The sequence below is a fragment of the Ovis canadensis genome, chromosome 15 (genome assembly GCF_042477335.2).
Source record: "Ovis canadensis isolate MfBH-ARS-UI-01 breed Bighorn chromosome 15, ARS-UI_OviCan_v2, whole genome shotgun sequence".
Lineage (NCBI taxonomy): Eukaryota > Metazoa > Chordata > Mammalia > Artiodactyla > Bovidae > Ovis > Ovis canadensis.
In genome coordinates, this window is record NC_091259.1 from 38,739,867 (window position 1) to 38,764,860 (window position 24,994).

General features: G+C 48.8%; 1 protein-coding gene across 1 annotated transcript in view; it reads left to right on the top strand.

The window, feature by feature from the left end:
• POU2F3 (POU class 2 homeobox 3) overlaps window positions 1-24,994 on the top strand; it is an 88,529-nt gene extending 63,535 nt beyond the window's left edge. Inside the window, exons 4-13 of the mRNA XM_069554615.1 lie at window positions 1,043-1,147; window positions 2,360-2,462; window positions 5,492-5,574; window positions 8,432-8,614; window positions 9,019-9,160; window positions 11,355-11,491; window positions 13,459-13,620; window positions 19,452-19,518; window positions 20,761-20,896; window positions 21,847-24,994. Coding sequence (XP_069410716.1) covers window positions 1,043-1,147; window positions 2,360-2,462; window positions 5,492-5,574; window positions 8,432-8,614; window positions 9,019-9,160; window positions 11,355-11,491; window positions 13,459-13,620; window positions 19,452-19,518; window positions 20,761-20,896; window positions 21,847-21,886 — 1,158 coding nt within the window. The 3' untranslated portion in view covers window positions 21,887-24,994. The remainder of the gene's footprint in view (window positions 1-1,042; window positions 1,148-2,359; window positions 2,463-5,491; window positions 5,575-8,431; window positions 8,615-9,018; window positions 9,161-11,354; window positions 11,492-13,458; window positions 13,621-19,451; window positions 19,519-20,760; window positions 20,897-21,846) is intronic.

A 24,994-nucleotide genomic window follows, 5' to 3' on the forward strand; every position in this document is an offset into this window, starting at 1 on the left:
CTTCAGCAGTGACTGTGAGGGAGCATGTCCCCACCTGTAGAGAGACAGGCAAGGTCTGTCACCCAAGCCGCATGGCTAAGGAAGCTGACTGCCAAAGCAACTCAGCTCGCAGAGGGCAGGTTAGTGTAGAAAACATGGGGGAATGGAGGGAAGCTGGTTCCCAGAGTTTGGGATTTTGTGGACCAGGAAAATAAAAAACAGAATATAAGGAAGATTAGTAAAGAACTGCCTTTTCCTTTTTTTAAACTTTAGATTAGTAAAGAACTGCCTTTTCCTTTTTTAAAACTTTATAAAGTGGGGAGTTTTAAAAATACCATTTAGGGGCCTTCTCTGGTGGCTCAGTGGTAAAGAATCCACCTGCCAATGCAGGAGACATGGGTTTGATCCCTGATCTGGGAAGATCCCACATGCTGTGAAGCAACTAAGCCCGCCACAAGCACTGAGCCCTCAAACTGCAACTGCTGAAGCCTGTGCACTCTAAAGCCCATGCTCCACAACAAGAGAGGCCCGTGCATTGCAACTGGAGAGCAGCCCCTGTTCACCACAACTAGAGAGAAACCTGCACAGCAGTGGGGGCCCAGCCCAGCCGTAACTAACTAAATAAAATGGAATAAAAACACCACTGAGGAGCACTGTCATTTCCAAAAAGAGATTCTAACATGCCACCCCCAAGAAAAAGGAACAGTCTGAAAGAAATGTTTGCAGTCACTACAAAAATTCCTCATTTTTTGAGTTTTAGTGAGCAAGAACGTATATTGCTGTGCATACCAGCACAGGCCATGGTGTTCAGAAGCAATCAATCCAGGTGGACCTCCCCCCCGTCTCGAGGACATTTACCCCTGAGAACCTCTCAACCTCTGTCCCTTACCAGCTGCCCTGACCTAAAGGACTCACACAGGCAGGAAAATCAAGTTGCAGCCCAATAGGCGCTGCGCGAGTTCTTTGAATCTCGGGGTTTGTTGAACATCTATCTCCTGCCTCCGCCTGCCGTCTGCCTGAGGGGTCCTGAACTGACACTTCTCCTCCCTGCCTCCGCTTACAGATTAAAACTGAGGACCTCAGCGACTCCCTACAGCAGACTCTCTCTCATCGACCATGCCACCTGAGTCAAGGACCTGCCATGATGCCCGGAAATCAAATGTCTGGGGTAAATGCCAGCTCAAGTCGGGGAGCCCTAATAGTCTCACCAGGCCAGTGAGTTTCAGGCAAGCCTCCTGCAAAATGCTTCACCTCCGGACCTGGCTCTCAGTGCATCCAGATCAGGCCAAAGAATCCCCTGCAGGGAAACTTGGATGTCTGAGATGGGGCTAGGGTCACCAGACAATCCTCAGAAAGATGAAGCCTGGCTACTTAGGCAAAGAGGGAGGTCTCCACCCCTCTGGGAGAAAAAGCAGCCTGTCTTGCCAAAATGACAGAGCTCACAGCTATAAGGCTGGGGTCTGCCAGCCATATTCAGTGGAGCCCCACGATGACAGCTATGGTTACAGAGCACTTCTGTCCCCAATAAGCCCATTCTTCTTCCTCAAGAGTTTGTCATGCTAGAAGGAATAAAGGGGCTCCTGAAATAGTAATGACAAATGTCTGAGAAGGCTGGATGTCCACAGGGTGAGTCCCTGATTTGATATGGATTCCCCCAGGGAAGAATGAGCCGCCCCTTCCCTGGGAATATTTAAGGATAGAATGTGCATTTATTATTTCACTTCTTTTCAGCAAGGATTTACCAAGCCTTTTCTTTGTGCACAGACCTAAGCTCGGTCCTGTGGGGATCACAGACTCCCGCGGGTCCAGATCACAGAGGACTCCCAGGTCCCTGGATATTGGGACTGGTATTTCTCTTTGCGGGGGCTAATGGGAGGAACCCCAAGGGGAAATGGACTTTCTGTTTCATCAAAGCATTTTTATTAAGAGCAAGTAATGGGCTTCTTCCTCCAGGAATGGTTTAGACCCTGGAAACGGCCAAGATGAAAATGGCTTTTAGTATAATCAAATGTCATGAGATTAAAAAAAAAATGTGTGTATTGCGTGTCATTTCTAGGGTAAACCTCTGAGAGATGGGTAATACCCACAGTCTGTGTCCTCGGGGCATTATCAGTCTAGCTGGGAGACAGTTCTGACACACACGAGAGTTAAATAACAAGGCAAGGTTAAGTAACAACAGGCTGCAAGGCATGGCTTGACTGAGGGCAGGCGGTGTATCAATAGCAACATTAACGGGGTAGCTGCTATGTGCCAAATACAGGGACACACAGAGGCATAGGGCAAGTTCCCAGTGGATACCCTTGGGACAGACAGGCAGCAGGTGGATGGAGCCCACACTCTCAGCTTGTAAATTCTATGATGTCTGTGTCGCCCCGCATAGGACATGGCCTCCCTCCACCCACTCCAGCAGCTCGTGCTGGTTCCCGGACACCTACAGTCTGTTTCCCAGTTCCTGCTATCTCAGAGCCAGCCTGGGCAGCAAGGTGAGAACCCTGGGGGTTTTCTATATAGATAAGGGTGGTGAAAGGCTGCTCCTGCCTGCTGGGACCCAAGTGTGGGGTGTGGGTGACCAACTCATGTGGGTGTGTGTGTGCTAAGTCACTTCAGTCATGTCCAACTCTTGGCATCCCTATGGGGAATCCATGGGATTTTCCAGGCAAGAATACTGGAGTGGGATGCAGTTTCCTTCTCCAGGGGAATCTTCCCCACCCAGGGGTTGAACCCGAGTCTCTTATGTCTCCTGCACAGGCAAGCGGGTTCTTTACCACTAGTGCTACGTTAGGGTTGGTGGGTGATCGGCTCACCCTCTGGTTTTAAGAGCGGCTTATCCAGCTCAGGGCCTGAAGAAGGGACCTGGTCTTGCCCTTCAGGTTGAGAATCCTTCTCCTCTTCCTTCTCCCCTCTTCCTTAATTTCATGACCAGTTGAGACCGAAGGTAAAGGGTGGCAGAGCCGAGCCGGGGCAGAGCAAGGAAGGAGGAGCTCTTTGGGAAATGCAGTCCCAGTTCCTTAGAAACCTCCCCAGGACTCAGGATGTGGAAACAGATGCCAGCTCTCGGGAAGCTGGAATTCCATTTGTGTGGGGCGGCAGCGCCACCCACAGGCTATGCAGAGCATTCTCGCGTTTCCTCCTACAGGGAAGTTCCTCGCAGAGAACTTCTCGTCGGCAAGAGCAAGCAGATTAGAATATTCACAGTAATAACTAACATTTCTTGAGCTTGACACGCCAGGAGTTCTGTGGAGGGATTTTTCTGACATCTTTAAAAATAACCTCGAATGGTAGGTGGTCCTATGAGGTCACCAGTGACCTACTAGAAAGTTCCGTGACAGTCTGTCAGAAACCCATTTTTTGGGCGTTGCATGGTACTGCCTCACCATCTCCCACCTCCACCAACTAGAGCTGAAAGTGATGAAGTCTAAGCTTCTCTCCACTGTTCAAATCCCAAAGAGAGGCTTTGGAGATCCAGAACCCGACGAAAACGCAACCTTGCCTTCTGTCCTTAGCACCTGCCCCAGTGATAGGTATCCTTAGTTTCCAAGTCATCTCAGAGTGCTATGATGATGATGAATGAGGACATATGTGAATCTGTGAGTCTCTGCATTCACTAAACAGTATACATCCTATTCCTGGCATAGGAAAGGGAAGATAACAGTTAATTCTATTTCTTTTGAAAAATGGTTCTGTGAAACTGGCTCAGGCATATAACCAATGAGGCTAGTGTGTGACACAGAGGGGGAATACAGTTTAGTATTTGGAATCAGAAAAACTCATTGGTTTAAAAAAGTCACTTACTAGCTGGGTCTCCTTGAGAACCTTACCTGACCTCTCTGAGGTTCCTTTTTCTCCTTCCTAAAAATGGAATCATAATAAAACTCTGCCTCACAAGGTTACTGAGAGCTATTTGAAATAATGCATGTGAGAGGGCTTTGTACATTTCAAAATGCAATGTAAATATCAGACCACTGTTAGTTCTCATGCCTCTGACTCTCAGTACAGGGTTCTATATAGGAGCTTTCTTGCTTATGTATTTTTAAACTTTATTATTATTAAAAAAAAAACATTTTATTTTGTGTTGGGATATAACCAGTTAACAATGTTATGATGTTTCCAGTGAACAATGAAGGGACTCAGCCATACATACACAGGTATCCATTCTCCCCTGAACTCCCCTCCCATCCAGGCTGCCGCAAAACACTGAGCAGAGTACTCTGTGCTAGACAGTAGGTCCTTGTTAGGTATCCATTTTAAATACAGTGGTGTGTGCATGTCCGCCCCAAACTCCCTAGCTGTCCCTTCCCCCTCATTATTCCTCCAGCAACCATAAGTTTGTTCTCTAAGCCACTGAGTCTCTTTCTGTTTTGTAAATAAGTTCATTTGTCTTGAGTAAATCACTTCTCCTCATATTCCATATATAAAGAATGTCATAGGATGTTTCTTCTCTATCTGACTTACTTCACTCAATATGAGCGTCTCTAGGCCCATCCATGTTGCTGCAAATTTGCCTGTGTATTTTATTTTTCTTACCTATGTATTTTAATAAGGAAAAATTAAGCCTTCAGGGTCTCTGTTGTCCCTAATCTGTTCTGGGTCACTGATGTGCAGCAGCTCTTCATTCTGAAGAGTATAGTGGTCAGCCTCAGTAGATGCTACACATCAGTGACCCAGAACAGCTTAGGGACAACAGAGACCCCAAGGTTCAGCTCTGTGCTGAGTGTATGGGGTGACCTGCCCCGTCACGTGCTTTGGTAGTCGGATGGCTCCATTCCCATAAGGAGAGTGACAGTTCCTGGCTGTGGCTCTTCTTAGAGGGAGGCCATTGTCATGACCACCAACCAGGCAGAGCGCTTCATGGACAGTTTTCCTGGAGCAAGAAGGAGGAAGCAGACCTCAGGCAGTGTGAACAAGCAGGTAGAGTCCATACCACCAGAGAGAGTTGCCAGAAGCTTGGCCTGGGCGCTTCCCTTCTCTCTCTTAGCCCTTCCTCCCAAGTGTACAACGTCTGGGTCCGGCCAAGAGCCTCTGGCACTTGTCTGCTGCCCTTTAGAGCTGTATTGCTTGGTTCCTTTGACCTGGCATCTTTGCAGATGTGGCTAGGCCTCTCTAGCCATCACAGCTACTTCTGCAGGCAAAAGGAAAACCCTCAGCCCCAGCTTGAATTCTGAGTAGTCACCCCCCTCATTTCCTTCCCACCTTGGGTTTCTTCAGGCCCGGTTATCAGATCCCAGAGCTGGTTTCCTTGACCCTCCTCGGCCTTTGTACCACTCCAGGCAGGCAGGCAGGCAGAAGGACTGGTTTGGGGACTGCTGTTTACATCTGCTTATCCCCATGTCTGATTCACCTCCACCTGCGTGTGGCAATCCTGACAGTGCCCGTGGGGGCCGCTCCTCAGGGCTCCATGGGGGGTTGGGGGGATTAGGTAGCAGGAGGGTGGGGACAGTTATCGGGTAGAGCATGTCTTTCAGCTGGCCTGGATTTTATGCGTTTGTTGCTTTGCTCTTCCCCTTTCACCCAGGTCTGCAGCCAAACCTTCTCCCCTTTCCGCAGCAACAGAGCTCGCTCCTCCTCCCGCAGACGGGGCCTGGCCTCACATCCCAGGTAAACATGCGTGTTCCTCCTGTCCCCTCTAGGAACTTCTCAGCTCTTGATGGAGTTACACTCCCTGGTTTCTCCCTCTGGGGAGAGCGAATAGCAAGGGATTGTCCCCATTGACAAAGAGGAGGAAATTCAAGCCACAGTCGGAGGAAATGAGTGACCCAGTGTCACTTGTGGAGCCAGAATTAGAAGCCAGATATTCCAGCCCCTGGGCTAGCCTGCTCTGGATCCGTGCATTCCACTCCATCCCCGATCAGGCCCCTGCATCAGTCCTCTGCAGGGCTCAACTAACTTTCCAGGGACACTAAAGTTACTGCCAGCCCTCCTGGTACTCTCAAGTCCCAAGGGGGAGACCAGAGATCCACAGGCTTGATGTCAGGAGAACATCAAGACAAGGTCTCTCATCTGTGGGCCTCTCTTAAGAACCATTCTTTGAGGGACTTCCCTGGTGGTCCAGGGAACCACCACCAGGGAACTCTGCGCTTCCACTTCAGGGAGCACAGGTTCGATCCCTGGTCAGGAAACAGATTTCATGTGCCACGTGGCAGGGCCAAAAAAAAAATAAATAAATAAAAATAAATAAATATATATATATATATATATATATATAACTGCTTTTCTAGATTGGCTTCTGCAGTGGACAGGTGCCTAGGTTAGGAGGACTGAGGTCTGCAAGAGGGCCCTTTGCAGAGCTGCCCTGGCGCCCCACAGCACCTGTTTGCCAGTGAGAAAAAAAGGCACCGCTTCCTCTGGCCAGAGGCAGCCTCACACCAGGGAATGTGGCTTGGCCAGAGCAGCTGGAGTTACATCAGAGCTGCCACCCCTCCCCCTCATTTAGCTGCCCCTGTGCAGTTAACCCCTGCACCACTGCATGAGATGGCTCTGCAGAATCCAACGTGAACAAGAGCTGGGAATGACTGCAGAGATCCTAATCCCTTCTCTGTGCTAAGATCCCCGTGGATTGCCCCAAATGGCAACCCACTCCAGTACTCTTGCCTAGAAAATTCCATGGATGGAGGAGCCTGGTGGGCTACAGTCCATGGAGTCAAAGAGTCGGACACGACTGGGCGACTTCACTTCACTTTACAGTGCGGGAGTCCACAGAACTTCTGGAAGAGCCGAGGGTGCCACCTAGTGGCTAAGAGACACAAGGACACCAGTGTCCTAAGGTCTCAGACCTCTTCCTTACTGCTAGCGGAATCTCATCACCAGACTTGGATCTGGAATAAATCTTAGAGGGTTCTGAAGATCAACTCATATGACTTATAACACAAGAGCCGGGTGAAACTAGAAACAGAAAGACTGTTTGGAAGATTATTAAGATCATCCTGAGGCAGCAGTAAATAGACCTGCTTAGAGTGGTAGCAATAAGGGTAGAGGATGAGACGGTTAGATAGCGTCACTGACTCAATGGACATGAGTTTGAGTAAACTCCAAGAGACAGTGAAGGACAGGCAAGCCTGGTGTGCTGCAGCCCGTGGGGTCGAAGAGTCAGATATGACTTAGTAACTGAACAACAGCAACAAGTAAGGGCAGAAAGGAGGGGCTGACAGAGGATGTGGGGGAAGCTGACTCAAAGCAATTCTGCAGCTGATTGGATTTGAAGGTGGGCAATAGGCTTTGTCCTGAGGGTCTGGTCTGCACCACCCAGTCTCCCACTGAAAAGGTTCAAAGCCTAATGGTTTCAAATCATTCTGTTCTAAAAGAGCTTCCCTCGAGGAAAAGAGCCCTTGACTTTTCCCTGGTTACCACAAGGTTGTCTGTCTGAATGGGAGGCCTGAAGAAAAGACTAAAGGTAACCCCAGTCTTGGAAAGGAGTAAACTGGGAAGGAAGAGAAAAGAGTGGACTTAGGCCACTTCATCCACTCAGGTAGCAGCCGCTGCCCTGGATACAAGCCCCTGAGGACCCCAAGCCTGGGCTCTGTTCCTTTTTCATGGACGAGTTGGATTTACTCCTGACCCTAGTAGGCATAAATTGGATTCCAGGTATAAGAGTCTGTTCTATGAAAATAAATTAAAGAAAGAACATCTCCTGGCAACATCCTTGATGAATGTGATCAAGGGGCACTTGGATGGTAGTGGAATACCTTTGATTAAAAAAAAAGAAAAGCAGAAAGCAAAATATTCTCATGAAAGAAAATGATGGTTTAGAAAGTAAAATGGTGGTCTCGAGAGTTTGGAATTTTATGGAAATTCCATTAACATAATGAGTCTCAGATGCCCTCTGTTATCTTCAGTTAAGGCCTGTTGAACACCTCAGTCACTTTGCTTTGTGGAAAAGAACAGACGAGACAGACAACCTTTGCCTTATCCCATTTTGAGATGTGTTTTGGGGATCTTTGTAGACAACCCTGCTAGCTCCTTTTATGGTGGAAAACTGAAAGGAGGAAGTTACCTGCTCAGAGTCAAACTGTGAGTCATAGGCTAAAACCCAGAAAGGCCACCGCCCTGTCCCACACTCCTGCTGTTTCTGCGCCAGCTACTCCTGCTGGTCCCTTCATCTAGTTGTTTAGTCGCTAAGTCATGTCTGAGCGACCTCATGGACTGTAGCCCGCCAGGCTCCTCTGTCCGTGGGGTTTCCCAGGCAAGTACTGGAGTGGGTTGCCATTTCCTTCTCTAGGGGATCTTCCCAAACCAGGGATCAAACCCGCATCTCCTGCATTGGCAGGGATTCTTTACCACTGAGCCACCAGGGAAGCCCAGTCCCTTCCCAGAAACTCCAATTTCCACTTCCACAACACTGAAATAATAGGAATCTAACCTGTTAGCCTCTAAGCGGGCCTTTAGTGCAAAAAGCTCAGAGAATGCCGTTTCATCTGTTGACTATTTGTGGGTGAGCTTGGTGTGTGTCTCCTCTTAGGCAGTTGGGCGCCCTGGGCTACCAGGATCTTCTTTAGAACCCCATCTGGAAGCATCTCAGCATCTCCCGGTGCCCAAGCATCTCCCCAGCGCTGGAGGAGCTGATGAGCCCAGTGACCTGGAGGAGCTGGAGAAGTTTGCCAAGACCTTTAAGCAGAGGCGCATTAAGCTGGGCTTCACACAGGTTTGGTTTGGGACTGGGGAGGTGGAAGAACTTGGGCTGAATAGAGACTGGACTTCCTAAGTGTAGGTTTAAGAGCACCTCAAACTCATGGTGTTTGGGACAAACCCACTGTGCCCCTGTGTCCCCTAACAATGGGGCACAGTTGCCATTGGTAGGGAAGCCGGGGACCCTGCTGGTGGAGGGGGCGAGGAATGAGAGCCAGGCCAGGGGCAAGGCACAGACCACTCAGAGTCTAAGAAGAGAAGTAACCAGGTTTCCATCTTAGGGGAAGAAACCTGGAAGGGAGCCAGGGTGGCGGGTGGGAGCGCGAAAGGTGCGGCGAGGAGCTAGGATGGTGGGGGATGTGGACAAAGGGGAGAAGGGGCCTGTCAATCAAGGTCCTCCCTCTCCACCCCTACGTGCAGGGAGATGTGGGTCTGGCCATGGGAAAGCTGTATGGAAACGACTTCAGCCAGACGACTATCTCACGATTTGAGGCCCTCAATCTGAGCTTCAAGAACATGTGCAAGCTCAAGCCGCTGCTGGAGAAGTGGCTGAACGATGCAGGTAGGCCTTGGGGACGTGACGATGGATGATGCCTTAGAGCGGTGGTCCCCGACCTTTTAGGCTCCAGGGACTGGTTTTCACGGAAGACGATTTTTTCACAGACCCAGGGTTGCGGAGTGGTTTCGGCATGATTCAAGCGCATTACGTGTATTGTGCACTTTATGTCTATTATGATTACTTCAGCTCCACTTCAGATCATCAGGCATTAGATCCCAGAGGTGAGGGGCCCCAGCCTTTGAAGGTCTGCAGAAAGGGGCTGGTGACTGGTCTATGCTGGGGCTTTCAGTGGTCAACGCACAAGGCCCTTTCCTCTCCTCCTGAGTCTGGAACCAACAGAAAAATAGGACACTGGGGACAGGCTAATAGAGATGAAGGTGTCAGCTTCATTATGGAAAAAGCCATAGAGGACATGGCTTTAGGTCTGTGGCCACAAAGACTTGCCCCATTTTATTCCCTACTCCAGACCTGCCTGGCCTCACCATAGACAAAGGTGGGGTCTGCAGAGCCAACACATCCAGACTACTGTCTGGACTGTGTCTAGAGCAGGGGGATAGGGAAGGGGGCTCTCCAGGGTCTCATGGCTGGGAGGCGGAGGCAACAGGCACAACAAAAGATCTTTATCTGGCTAATTCTTGAGTAGGTTTTCAGAGGACAGCAAGTTACTGAAAGCTAGACTGGTTGGGAGAAGGAAATGGCAACCCACTCCAGTATTCTTGCCTGGAGAATCCCAGGGACAGAGGAGCCTGGTGGGCTGTCGTCTATGGGGTTGCACAGAGTCGGACATGACTGAAGCGACTTAGCAGCAGCAGCAGAAGACTGGTTGGGAAAGCGTTCCAGCAGGAGTGGGGTTTGCAGGAGGATTCAGTCAGGCGTGGTGGCCATGGAGGCAATTCCAGGAGGCCCAGGGTATAAGCCAAGGGCAAAACATTTGGAATAATGAATGGAAGAGTTTGGTGTCAGGGAACAGCGTGGGACAGGGTTCTTAACCACAGCATTAGCAGCATCTTGGGACAGATAATACTTTTTCATGGAAGCTGTCCCATGAATTGTAGGCTATTTAGCAGCATCCTTGGTCTCTACACACTAGATGCCCGCCCCCTGTTGTAACATCCAAAATGCCATAAGATAGTGCCAGATGTCCCTGGGGGAAGAATGGGGGTAGTACAAAGTCATCCCAGGGTGAGAACCACTGGTCTTGGTGGAGAGGGAGGAGCAGAGCCAGTGGTGGGGCTGGGCTCTAGTCTGTAGATAGTGTGGGTTCATGGTTACTACAGGGCTTCCCTGGTGGCTCAGATGGTAAAGATTCTGCCTACAATGCAGGAGACCCGGGGTTGATCCCTGGGTCATGAAGATCCCTGGAGAAGGGAATGGCAACCCACTCCAGTATTCTTACCTGGAGAATCCCATGGAGAAAGGAGCCTGGCAGGCTACAGTCCATGGTGTCACAAGGAGACAGACATGACTGAGTGACTAACACTTCACTTCCCAGTGGTTACTATGGAGAAAGAGGAGAGTGGGAGATGGGCAGCCAAGGGTGGGGCCCTCTCGGAAGTCCTTCCACATGGAAACAAGGGAGTGGGTAAGGAAGCGTCCCCACCAGGCTGTCCCTTTGGCAGGTTTGACTGGAGCGCTGGACTGAGATGACCAGAGAGAGAGTCTTAGGGTCTTTGGGAAAGGACCTTGCTGATCTCTTCTGGCGTGACTCCCGTCTGCGCCTGAATGCTTCTGGAGGGCCCTCCCAGTTGACCCCTCACATCACCTCAGCTGCAGCACTCATGCTGCAAAGGAAGTGGCCTCACACCAGCCTCCCACCACCAAGGGCCATTGCTTTTAGCTCAAAACCCCAGTTCTCATTTCCCTCAGGATTCACATCCAGGCCTCCTTGTAAAAGACAGACCCGTGAGTGCCACTTGGAGCCCTGCCCTCACCCACTCACACCCACACATGCCGCTGATGTCTGGGTGTCCCTGAACCATGACCGCAAACACTGGAGGCACCGAGGTGGGAGGCGTGGAGGACCTTTGCCCAGAGCAGCGAGGAGAAGCAGGATTCTCCGGCTGTTCCTGCTCCCCTGCGGGGGGAGGGTCCACGGACCTGCTGGGAGAGGGTCATGGGACCTCACGTCCAGGGAGACAGAGCCTGCACCGGCTGCCTTCCCCTCTCTGAGCCTCCTCTCCTCTCCCGCTCCACGCAGAATCCTCCCCGTCGGACCCCTCCATGAGCACCCCCAACTCTTACCCCGCCCTCAGTGAGGTGTTCGGGAGGAAGAGGAAGAAGCGGACCAGCATTGAGACCAACATCCGTCTGACTCTGGAGAAGAGATTTCAAGATGTGAGCAGATCCTTGGGGTGGGGGCAAGTGGGCTGACTTGCACAGGAGGGTGAGCATACACGCACAGGTCCTTGGACACCACCCCTGAGCCCTCCAACACCTGCCCTTGGAAAGGGTCAGAAAACAGAGACCTGCTCCTTCTCCAGGCGTTTGAGTAACAGGCTGGGTTCCAGAAACTTCCTCCCCTACAGACCCTGCTGGCTCTGACCTCTATTTGGTACCCATGATCCCTTGAGCCGAGAGATTTAGACTGGGATCTAGAATCCTAGTGGAGAAGATTGTATCTGTATCCAGTTGAGATAAAGGAAGCAAAGCCAGGTCATTGTGTATATATTCTTTACCTTCCTCACATTGCTTTGTATTTTTCAAATTATATACCTAAAATAAATACTCATTGTAAAGAATTTGGAAAACACGGGGAAGTAGGAAAAAATTCACCACCAAATGTCATCTACGTATGTCCTTCTGTTTCTCTCTTCTGCATACACTTGCTTCTCTGGTGGCTCAGATGGTAAAGCGTCTGCCTGCAATGCAGGAGACCTGGGTTCGATCCCTGGGTCAGGAAGATCCCCTGGAGAAGGAGATGACAACCCACTCCAGTATTGTTGCCTGGAGAATTCCATGGACAGAGGAGCCTGACAGGCTACAATCCAGGGAATTGTAAAGAATCGGACATGACTGAGCAACTAACACTTTCACTTCACATGCACTTAAATACTTGTGATCATATTACATACACACGTTGTTTTGAACTTGCAGCAAAAGTGTATTCTGGAGTCAATATGTGGAAGCTAATAATACCAGTTATGTGCCCCATGGGAGCCGGGGAAGAGAAGAGGGATAAACATGCGTGGCCTAAAGAGCCTTTAATCAGGGTCCCTTAGGGACCGGCCTCCAGAGTTTCCATCCACACCGCTCAGGTCCCTCAAGGATGTGCCCGTGGCCTAGTTCTGCCTTGCAGGCCCCAGGCCTCCAGGGCTGCTGCCCGCCCAGCAGATTCCCCCGTGCATGTGACTGTGGACTTGACGGCTGCATCCTGCTGGCAGGATGATGAGAGCTGGCTTTTCCTTTTGCTGAAGTTTCTCAGAGGAGCAAGAGTCAGGGAGGCTGTAGAAAGGAGAGGAAGGGGGCTAAGATCAAAGATTGAGTTGAGGGTGGAAGTGGTCAAAACAAAGGAGTGATGGATATATATGTATATTTGAGTGTGTATACAAATGTATGGGCTTCCTGATGGCTCAGTGGGAAAGAATCCACCTGCCAACGTAGGAGACACAGAGATGCAGGTTCAGTCCCCGGGTTGGGAAGATCCCATGGAGAAGGAAATGGTAACCCACTGCAGTACTCTTGCCTGGGAAATTCCATGGACAGAAGAGCCTGGCAGGCTACAGTCCATGGAGCTGCAAAGAGTCAGACACAACTTATCGACTAACACACACACACATACACACACACTTATCTCCTCTATAGTCTTGATGGGTCCACACGTTTTAACTAGCATTTCCTATTCTGAGGTAGGCAGGAAGAAACCAGCTGAGAGAAGGTTTCCTCAGATTATGAGGAAAGAGGGGAGCATGGGTTCTGGGGATGCAGCCTGCCCCACCAAGCTCATCAGCTTCTTTATTCAGAACTTCTCTGGAGAAGAAGTGAGAGGAGAGCCTCCACCCTGTGTCAGGCCCTGCACTTGGCAGTTGACACACATTTCCTCCTTCAGTCTCCACAATAATCCTATACAGTAGTCATTATTACTCTCCTTTCATAGATGGTAAGACTGAGGCTCAGAGAGGTTCGGAAAGTTTCCTGAGGCCACAGAGTAAGGGCTAAAACCACTATTCCGTCTTAGGTCTGATTCTAAAGCTTTTGCTCCATCTATTATTCTATCCTGCTTCCTGGAACATCTCTCCCCCACCTTCGATTCTTGGTCCTGTTCCCTTCTCCTCCTGATGACTCTGCCCCTTTGGTTTCTGTAGAACCCCAAACCCAGCTCTGAGGAGATCTCCATGATTGCAGAGCAGTTGTCCATGGAGAAGGAGGTGGTGAGGGTCTGGTTCTGCAACCGACGACAAAAGGAGAAGCGAATCAACTGCCCTGTGGCCACACCTATCAAATCACCCATGTACAGTTCCCGGCTGGTGAGTGGCCAGGAGCCAAACTGCCTGCCAAGCACTGGGGGAGATGAAGCCTGGAGGGCCAAGAATCTTCCCCATCCTAAGGAAGATGGGGGTGGGGGAGTATGGAGCAAATAAATAAGCGAAGAGATACTATATATCAAATATATATACTATAAAGTAGAGTAAAGAAGAATAAGGAGATCGAATGTGATTGTAAGGAGCTGGTGTTTCAGTAGAGGGGTGAGAGAAGGCCTCTCTGATAAAGTGAGATTTTATCAGGGATCTAAGTATTGAAAGGGAATGAAATATAAATATCTGGAGGAAAGAGTTGTTCCAGGTAGCGGGACCAGAACATGAGAAGGCCTGGCATGTTTGAGGAACAGCACAGAAGCCAGTGTCACCAGGGCAGAGCAAGGAAGGAGGTGAGGAGCTGGAGATGAAGGCAGAGAAGTGACAGGAAGCCATTCACCAAGGAAAGGTCTCAGAGGCCATCAGAGGACCCTGGCCTTCATCTTAAGTGAAATAAGGTACCACGAGAGAGATGCCACGGGCTGCCGTTCGGAGATTAATCCGTGTGGAAGCGGGATACCACCTGAGAGAGGTACAACAGTCAGGCTTCGAGGGGGGAAGCTTGGGCGAGGGTGGAGGGCATGGTGGGGGCAGATGTGGTTGGACTCTAAATGGATCTCCACCATGAAGCTGACAGTGTGTGCTGTTAGCTCAGACAGGAAGTACGCAAAATGAGGCCAAGATGACCTCAGCGGTTCTGACCTGAGCAACAGACTGGAAGGTGTTGCCATTTTCTGAGATCATAAGGACTGTAGAGGAACAGGTTTGAAGGGTGGGGGGATGAGCGGAGAATTTAGAGCTGGTTATATTAAGATAGACTTAACACCCTAGGCATCCAAGAGAAAGCGTCAAGTAGATGGTTATATCTAGGAATCCAGAGTGCAGGGGGAGAAGTCAGGGCTGGGAGAAGTTCAGGCAGACTGGGAGGCCTGGAGGGTAGAAAATGTCTTCTCCATCCCTGGGACTGATGAAGGCTGGAGATTAAGGGAGGTGGGGATGATGGTGTTGTCCCCATGTTTCTAGCACTCAAGGGTGGCTGAAATCCAGCCTCGTCCTGGCATATTTCATAAAGACATACTATTGCTTATTCTTTCACCAAACATTGATCAACCATCTACTATGTATTGTTCTTCCCAGAGGACCTCCCTGCCTAGCAGAGGAGACAGACAAATAAACAAACGACAAACACGATGGTTTCTCTCAGAGAATTTAGGAGCAGCGGCTAACAAAGCCTTGGGAGGTGGTGGTTAGGGAAAGCTTCCCCAAGGAGATAATTAATACCTGAGCTGAGTCTAAAAAGACAAGAAGGAGTGAAGAGGCAAATAAGTGTGTAGGGGGTAGAGTTCCGGAGGAGAAAGTAGGAGAACCGTGGTGCAGTGGTGTGAAGCAGGGTGAAGAGGGCGCGTGCACAGAACAGCAGGTGGGTCCATGTGGAGGACCGTTGACGGATAAGACTGCATAGATCAGCAAGGGCCAGATGGAAGGGATTGTGGGCAGGGCTGAGGGAGGTGAGGGCTTGGGGAATTGCTGACGGATTTGAAGCAGGGCGCTGGCATGATCACATTTGCTTTTTAGAACCATCACTCTGACTGCAGTCATAGAGGGTGGCTTGAGAGGCACCAGGTTTGGTTTCAGAGATGAGTTAGATGTGACTGCAGTTATCCAGTAAAGATATGATGAGGGCCGAAGCAAAGCCATTTGGTAAGAATGAGGGGGATGGGAGAGATTCAGGAGGTAATTAGAAGGTAGGATTATTAGGTCTTGGTTAATGACTTGAAAACTGGGTGGGCGCAGGAAGAACCACAAAGGGAAGAGCGTACTCTAGGATGCCTCTCTGCATTCAGGCCGAACTGACAGCGTAGAAGTCGGTGCCGATGACGGAATGATTATACACAAGGGAGGAGCTGGCTTAGGAGTAGGAAAAAATGATTTCAGTTCCTTTTTTTTTTTTTTTTTTCATCTGGCTGTGCTGAGTCTTAGTTGTAGTATGTGGAATCTCGTTCCCTAACCAGAGGTCAAACCCTGGGCCCCTTGCATTGGGAGCACAGAGTCTTAGCCACCGCATCTCCAGAGAAGTCCCGATTTTAGTTCTTTACACCATTATGATATACAGTAAGGCCTATGGGTCACCCAAGTAGGAAAGTCCCCGGGCACTTGGAATAATGGGTCTGGAGTTCAGAAGGAAAAGCCAGGATAGAGAAGTGAGCTGGGGAGTCATAAGCACACAGGTGGTGGTTGGAATCCTGGGTCAGGAGGGTCTCACCTGTGTAATTTGTACAGAAGCAAAGGGGAAAATCGAAATCCCAGCCCTGGGAGACACCAGCATTTGAGGGCTGGGCAAAGGAAGAGGACCAAGGGGAGAAAATGAGAAGGTGGAGCCAGAAAAGGCAAGAAATTGCAATGAAGTGGGTGAAGCAGCTGTAAGGAGCCCTGAAGGATAGCCATGGGAACACCGATGAAAGACCCCCAAATCAGGATGGGATGCAGGAGGGATGACTCCCTAATTTGTTTGGAGAACAGGTTAGGAATTCATCAAAGAACAGCATAGCCAGCAGAAGGAATAGTCTGGGAGAGGCATCGAGCTCTGAAACAACATGATGCATCTGGGGAACCACAAGCTTTTTGTTCTGGCTGGAGCTAAGGGTTTAGGCCTAAGACAGGAGGTTGATGAGAGCTGGATCATGGGGGGCCATGCTAAATTACCCTAGAAGCTATGAGGAGCCATTGACAATTTGGAGTTGGAGACAATATGATGTTCATTGACCATTCATTTCTTAAGTATTTATTGAGCACACACCATCTATTTGGCACTGAGATGTGGCAGTGCACAGGATCGTTACTGGTGATCTCCGTTTAGAGTCTAGCAAGGAAAACAGACATTAAACAAAATGCAATTTGTGATGAAGCCTCCAGAGAAGGCGTGTGGGTATTTGAGGGACCAAGCCTAGTTCAGGTGTCAGGGACTCCTCTTTGGAATGATGGTCACATTGATGGCAGAAGAAAGAGTAGACGCGAATGGGGTCAAGGTCTGAGTTGGAGGTGGGGAAGGGGAGCAAGATGGCGGGGCGGAGGGAGTGTTGGGAAGAACATTCTCTGCAGAGGAAACTGTGTGCAGAGGCCCTAAGGCTGGGGTGGGCAGGGAGAGGAAGCACAGAAGGTTGGACTGGAACACAGGGAGGGAGACAGTGTGTGAATGAGGGGGCTGGAGCAGTAGGCGGGTTAGATCCCGTAGGGCACTGTAGGCCACGTGAAGGAAACTGAACCATGCCATGAGAGATTTGGAATCTTTAAAGATGGGGCTTTGTCTAGAATAGCTGGGAGGTAGCTATCACCTCAGTTCAATCCAAGCTGGGGACACCAACGTGGAGAAAAGAAGTGGGAGGCATGGAAGACCCGTAAAGGAGCATCATGCCTTCTCATCGTGCATTGGATACTGAGCACCTGCCAAGTTCTGGGTGCTGCAGCAGACACTGAGGATCCAGCAGGGGACCACACAAGCATCACATTCCCCTCATGAAGGCTCCAGCCTAGTCAGGGAGAAAGATGTTAAATAAATAGTCACATTAATACTTGCGATCAATGCTAAAGGAAAACAACCCTGAATATTCATTCGAAGGACTGATGCTGAAGCTGCAATAATTTGACCACCTGATGCAAAGAGTAGACTCCTTGGAAAAGACCCTGATGCTGGGAAAGGTTGAAGGCAGGAGGAGAAGCAGGTAGCTGAGGATGAGACGGTTGGATGGCATCACTGACTCAGTGGACATGAATTTGAGCAAAATCTAGGAGATAGTGAAGGACAGAGGAGCTTGGCATGCTACAGTCCATGGGGTCGCAAAGAGTCGGACGCAACTGAGCTCCTGAACAGCAACAACAATACTTGTGGCGTCCTGAAGTAAGAGTGTAGAGAAAATGCTCTAATCCGGTCTTCTCCTCGGGTCTCACTGGAACATTGTCCTTGGGACTGGGACATAGTTTCTTCTACTTCTGGTGTGACGTAATCTCCAAGGTATACTGTTAAGCAAAAAAAAAAAAAGAAGAAGAAGAAGAAGAAAGAAAGCAAAAAAGGCAAAATTATTCAGAGCAGTATGGGCAGAATGCTACTATTTATATAAAAAAAAGGGAGAGCCATATCTCCGCTTGCACATGTATAGCCTGTCTCCAGATAGAAGAGAAGAAGCTGGTTGCAGTGATGAAATAATTATTTAAAAACAACAACAAATGGCTTGGGGTGTGGCAGCAAGGGGTAGGCAGAGGAAAAGAGGGAGGGAGATTATTGATAGCATCTCTCACCATGCTGCCCCACACCTGTCTCCGCCCTTCATGGGCCCCCAGCCTACTAAAGAGGCCCCTTGTGGAAGGGCAGGTCCATGAAAGCAGCAGAACCATTGCAGACTGATTAGGAAATGAGTACATGCTGCATCCTGTCGGCACGGGGTGTTCCAAACTAGGGGAGGGCAGCGGTGCCCAGTCGCAGCTCCCTGAGCAGAACCTCCCTGCGAGGTCCTGGGTGGAGGCTGATCCGAGTGTCCCAGGACAGCATGAGAAGATGAAGGGGGAGGAAAAGTATGCCGAGTTCAGCTCCAATGAAGAGGTAAACAGCAGCTCAAGATACACGAGTTGACAGCTTCTGCAGGAGGGCAGGGAACTAACATTTAACAAGGCGGGTACTCTTTGCCAGGCATTGAGTTAGAAGCTTAATGGACATTATCTCGTTAAACCTTAATTAAAAGAAAATATGAGGGAGGTTTTACTGCTGTTTTACGGATGAGAAAACCAAATCTCAGCTTAAGTAATGTGCCCCAGCTACATAGACAGTGGTGGAGCCAGGCCTCACTCCCAGATCTGTTGGGCCCCCATGTCTATTTAGGATAGTAATACTGAGGGTAGGGATTCCTGGACTGTATGGGAAGGTTAAGCTACAGTATCTTAGGTCCCTTCCCAGCCCAGAGCTGATGATGCTGTGAGGTCTCCAGGGCAAGATGCAAAGCTTCAGAGACCTCACACAGTTCATCTCCTCCAGGGACCTCCGGAGAGTGGATGGTCCTCTCATACATCAAGATGTGAAGCCTGTGACAGGATGGTTAGGGCTGAGCTCTCCTGCCCAAGCAAGTGCAGGGGTCTTAAAAATAAAAAACAAGCATTTCCATTATTCTTTTTTTAACGATTATATATTGGGCTGCATTAGATCTTAGTTACAGCATGCAGGATCTTCATTGATCATGTGGGATCTTTGAGGCAGTGTGAGGGCTCAGTAGGTGCATCACGTGAGCTTAGTTGCCCCATGGCATATCAGTTCCCTGACCAGGGATCAAACCTGCATCCCCTGCATTGGAAGGTGGATCCTTAACCACTAGACCCCCAGGGAAGTCCCCACAGGGGTCTTTTAAGAAGGAAGAAGAAGGGACTGGAAATAAAGTAGCCATCCCACAGTGTCAGCCACAGCAGCATCCTGGAGGCATGGTCCTCTCCTCACAGGGCATCTGAGCAAGGCCTCTTTGGTCTGGTGGCCAAGCAGCCTTGCCAGGGGTCACACTGCAGAGAGGCCCTGGCCAGGGGTCCGCAGGGAGTGGCAGGAGCAGGGCAGAGCTGGAGCTGGGTGGTGTACATGGTCCAGAGCCTTTCCTGTGACACAGAGCACAGGGCATCGGTTTGGGATTAGGAAACCATCCAGGAAGTGAAGCCCTAATCTCTGTGGAGTTTACAGCCCAGCACCCTGGGAGAAGCTCCAGAAGATGGAGACGGAAGCAGAAGAGAATTTACAAGCTTCTCTCACCTTTCAGGTGTCTCCCTCTGGATCTCTGGGCCCCCTTTCTGTCCCTCCTGTCCACAGCACCATGCCTGGAACAGGTGAGCTCTAAAAATAAGGTCTACTAACATTCTTTTAGATAATGGGATAACAGAACTGCAAGATATTGACCTAAGTCAGTTCAGTTCAGTTGCTCAGTCCGACTCTTAGCAACCCCATGGACTGCAGCACGCCAAGCTTCCCTGTCCATCACCAACTCCCAAAGCTTGCTCAAACTCACGTCCATCAAGTCAGTGATGCCATCCAACCATCTCATCCTCAGCATTCCCAAAATGTGTTTTAGAAGATGTTAACATTTTTTCTAGGAGGAAAAGTCTTCTGTGATCAAGTAAGTTTGGGGAATGCTGAGTAGGTAAAGTTTGAACAAGTGTTTTTGTTTTAATTGTTGCACTTCTCGGCCCACTTTACCTACAAATGCCTTATACATAAAAATGAGCTGAACAGAAGGCAGGGTTTTCTAAACCAATTTTCTATAGAACTCTGTTTTTCAAAAAGTATTTCAAAGAATTAGATAGGGTGACCATATGTCTGGATTTGCCCAGGACAGCCCCAGTATCTGATGGTCCCCTGTGCTGATCTCATTATCAATACTATTGCCTTCAACCCTTCAAATCATCTTAGCTTGGAGGATGAAATCTATGTCACCTTACCCATGGAATGTTGTTTGGGAAACCTGAATACAGGAGTTCAGTTTTATCCAGATTTGCCATATTAGAGAGGTCACAAAGAGGTTTCAGGGAAATGAAGCAAGTTGCCACAGGCCACAGAGCTCTATAGTGGATGCCCGGGACTCCTCCCATGCTCCTTCTGGAAGACCACGTACCATGTGGAGATGGGAACCCCAGAGAGGCTGGCCATCTTAATGTGCTCTCAGCTTCTCTTTTCCTCCCCAAGCATTCTTCTCTCCTCCTCGCTTCCTTCCCTAAGCTTCCGCTTCTCTTTCTCATCCTGCCCCTGGGTCCCAGGCTGGATATAGCCAGCCCAGGGTGTGCGCTTGGAATGGGAAGGTTTTGGCATCCATCCTCCCTGTGTTTGGCAAGTCTTGGACTTGTGGAACCAGCCATGCCACTCTCAGGGCCTGGGCCGGGGAGCAGTATGTATGATGAGGGCCCCTCTGGGGCAGGGTGTTGATGCTACCGTGATAGGAGGTGGGCAGATGGGTGGAAGGGGGAGTGGGGTAGGGAGAGGGTGAGACCCCTTGGGCGATACGTGCCTGAAGGTCACGAGGTCCCTGGAGCCAGCCTCATTAATTCCCCCTTGTTTCTGCCTCTCCTCATGCTCAGTAACGTCATCCTGTTCCCCTGGGAACAACAGCAGGCCATCTTCTCCCGGCTCAGGACTCCAGGCCAGCAGCCCCACTGCATCTCAAAATAACTCCAAAGCGGCCGTGAACTCCTCCTCCAGTTTTAACTCTTCAGGGTAAGGTGGAGGGAAGAGAACCAAGACACCTCCTCCAGGGCCAAGGGACATGTGAGAAGCTGCCTCTGGGGGTCAACACCTTGGGGAAGAAGGCTTGTCACGGGGGAGGCAGGGAGAGGGCGGGGTGCCGAGCCAGACTGGACTCTATCCCTTGGGAGTGGGATTTAAAAGAGAAGCCTCAGCCAGTCCTGGCAAAGAGCTGATGTCAACAAAGCCAAAATTTCCATCCTCACTGGGAGGGTGGAAATTTCCAAACACTCCTGTTGAAAAGGGTCAGGTCCTTCACTGGGCTTCAGAGAACTCCCCTTCACGCCAGTTCCAGCTGCAGTGGGGGCATTCTGCCCCAAGCCTGAGCTTCCCTGTGTAGCTGATGCCCTGGGAGAGGGGAGGGGTGCTCCATCCTAACCTTGTGCTCCCACCCGGGATGCAATGACAGAAGCAGCCTCCAGAGCCTTGATGCAAAGATTCTCCTCTAAAAAGTGTTCCCAGAGTGGATGCCTCAAGAGGTTTCTTCCCCAGTACAGAACAAAACAAGAGATTGCAAGTCAGGCAATTAAAGACCTGAGCTTGTTTGAAGAAATGAACCTGTTTGTCCAAACCCAAACTGTTCGGCAAGGCAGCCAGCTCTTAAGGGCCAACTGTGGCATACCCCCAAAGCTAGGAGCTCCTCAACCACCCCCACCAAAAAGAAGAGAGGAAAACATATAATGGACATTAAAAAAATTGTTCTGAGATATAATTCACATTCCATAAAATTTACCAATTCAGTGTACAAGTCACTGCTTTTTAGTGTATTCACAGGATGGTGCGATTGTCGCCATATCTGATTCTAGAACACTTTCAGCACTCCTAGGAAAAAACCCTGTATGTACCTGCCAGTGCTCGCTGCTCATTCCCCTTTCCTCATGGTTAGAAGCTGTCCGACTGACTCGTTCCTTCCTTCCTTCTAGATCTTGGTATCGATGGAGTCATCCCACGTACCTCCACTGAGACCAAAAAGTTTCTCCTCTGCCACCTGGCCCTGTATTCCCCACCAGAAGGAAGGGAATCATGCCTTCTCTGTATGGACAGATTACTTTCAGGAGAGAGCGGAAGAGGACGAACCCAAACTCTTGTCTTCTTCAGAGCAAGCGCCTCCAGAGATCCAAACTGTGATTGAACCGTGTGCTGACTCCTAGCGCTCTTGAAACGCACATCCCTCCTAGGAGTTGGTCATTTTTGCCTTCCTCGCCTGCACCCTTCTCTAAATATTTCAGACAGTTTCCCTGCTGCAGTGGCCTTTGAAAAAGGACTTTTTATTATTCTCCAGCTCGTCTCCAGTTCATTCTGGGCACAGCCATTCACCTGGTGCCAAACTACCAGAGGGGAGAGAACGGGTTTTGACTCTGAACTTAGCCACAGTCCAAGAACTGATTCTAGAATCTGCGAAAAGATTTGAATCTGATGTCTCCACCAAAGCTTTGATGTTTTTTCTGTTCAGCAAAATTTTCATTTCCCCCCACTTTCTCTTTAGCCTTGTCCCTTCTTCTAGAACCAAATCCATTCATAATCATGTTCTCCAAATTCCCTCCTCTTTACTCAGTCCCCTGGGCACATTTCTCTGCCCACAGGTGCTCTTGTGTCTGCTTTGTCTGCTCCAGAGTTCAGGAACACTTGTTTCTTCTCTCCTTCCCTGTGTGTCTCCTTCTCTCCTTCTCTCCCCTGTCTCCTGTTGCAGAAGGAGGAACACGAAACCAAACACACAACAATTATGCTGGCAACATACCTGTATATAGCCCTTTCCTTTTTTTGCATTATGTTCTTCTCTCCTTAATGTGGAATTTTCCAGCAAAATGTTTAACTCAGGTGTGAATTTTGAAGATGTCTCTGTAATATATTATCTTCTTTAACAAAAAAGAAAGAAAGAAAGAAAAATACCAAAGTGTGAACTACTGTGCTAGCTTCCACAGGAGTTCCCATGTGGGCTGGGAATCCTTGTTGATTTCTGCAGGAACATTCTTTCTCCAGTCTCTTTCTTTGTGGGCCAGTGTGTAGACCTGTAACATGAAGCCATTGTAGAAATGGTCACTTTTTTTTTTTTTTAAAGACTGCATAGCCAAGAAAATGTTGAGATTCAAAGGAATCTCTCTGTTCCTAAATAAATTTGTATAATGATATATACAGTATTCCACTATTGGTAAGAAGCTACTGCTACTAAGTTGCTTCAGTCATGTCCGACTCTGTGCGACCCCATAGACAGCAGTCCACCAGGCTCCTCTGTCCCTGGGATTCTCCAGGCAAGAACACTGGAGTGAGTTACCATTTCCTTCCCCAAGGCATGCATGCATGCTAATCACTTCAGTTGTGTCTGACTCTGTGCGACCCTACGGACAGCAGCCCACCAGGCTCCTCTGTCCATGGGGTTCTCTAGGCAAGAATGCTGGAGTCTGTTGCAGTTTCCTTCTCCAATTGGTAAGAAGAGGTTTAGATTATTCTGTGTCTTTTGTTGTGGGGGAAGGTGAATGCATATAATGAAACAGGATGGATAAAGTGTTTCAAATTGGTGGATTAAGTTTATTACTCCCTCAACTGATGCTGAAGATGACATACATTAATACAGGGCTCTGGAGAGGTCAGAGATTCTACTCTTTTTGACTGAGCAGCCTTGAGGGAAGTGTAGGTACGAGATTGGCTTCCTCATTTTGTAAGTGGGAAAATGGTAAACGTATAAGGTCAAGTTGTTTGGAGACTTATGAGCTGAAGTCTGGGGTTTATCCCTCATATCTCAGAAATCCTAAAGGTCGTGAAAGTGATGGATATTTGAGACAAGGGATGATTCAAAAGTCAAGAATATTTGGCTTTTGAAGGCACTGTGACTTTTGAAGAGGCAGTTGAGAGGCAAGGAAGCTATCCTTGTGGTCTTTCTTGGATTAATAAAAATTTAAATACTTAACCATTTTTGAGGCAAACATTGAGCTGTAGGAAAAAGAGACACTTCAAAACTGTAATGACTGAAGGGAAGAAACTAAAATTAGCATTAAACGTTTGTTGCAAATAGTAATATCCAAAGGGGAAATCTATATCCAGATAACCACAAATTAACTGGGTTTTTTTCTTTTTTGGATGGGGCTTATATAAAAAGTAATATTTCGTTTGGTGAAGTGGGAGAAAGCCTATTGGTAGTGGTTACTTTGTCAAGAAAAGATCTAGTTGAAAGGAGCTAGGTATGCACCAAAGAGACAAGAGGAGCCTGCAGCAATAATTTAATTGTATAAAGAAACTACTCTGCCACCCATAGGCCCATCTGTGCATACACACTTGAGTGTGCACTGTTCTTTGTACACTTGTGGGTGCCAGAGTAGACACTTTCCTGCAGCAGTATTGGCTACTTTGACACCTTGTTCAGGTGAGTGCTGAAAGTTACGTCCTGCACTGTCCATGAGTCTGGTGTTCACTCACTTGACCCTTTAACAAATATTTTATTTTTTCAGAGCAGTTTTAGGTTTACAGCAAAATTAAGAGGAAGCTACAGAGATTTCTTGTACACCTCTTGCCCCCATATATTCATAGCTTTCCCCATGATCAACGTTATTCACAAGAAGTAATTTTTGTTTTTAACCAAGAATGAATCTACACCAACACATCACAATCACCCAAAGTCCAGCATTAAACATTTGTTAGCTTACCTTGGAGTTCTCTCTAGATGTCGTACCTTCTCTAGGTTTGGAGAAATGTACAATGACGCATATCCATCATTATAGTATCGTACAGAGTATTTTTCACTGCCCTAACAACCCTCTGTGCTCTACCTATTCATCTCTCCCTGCCACACCCTTACAGCCTTTTTACTGTCACAATAGTTTTGCCTTTTCCAGAATGTCACATGGTTGGAATCATAGTATATAGCCTTTCCAGATAGGCTTATTTCAATTAGTAATATGCATTTAAGTTTCCTTCATGTCTTTTCATGAGCTTGCTAGCTCATTTCTTTTTAATTTTGAATAATATTCTAATGTCTGGATGTACCACAGTTTATTTATTCGTTTCCCTACCGAAGGACATCTTGGTTGCTTCCAAATTTTGGCAATTATGAATAAAGCTGCTATAAATATCTGTGAA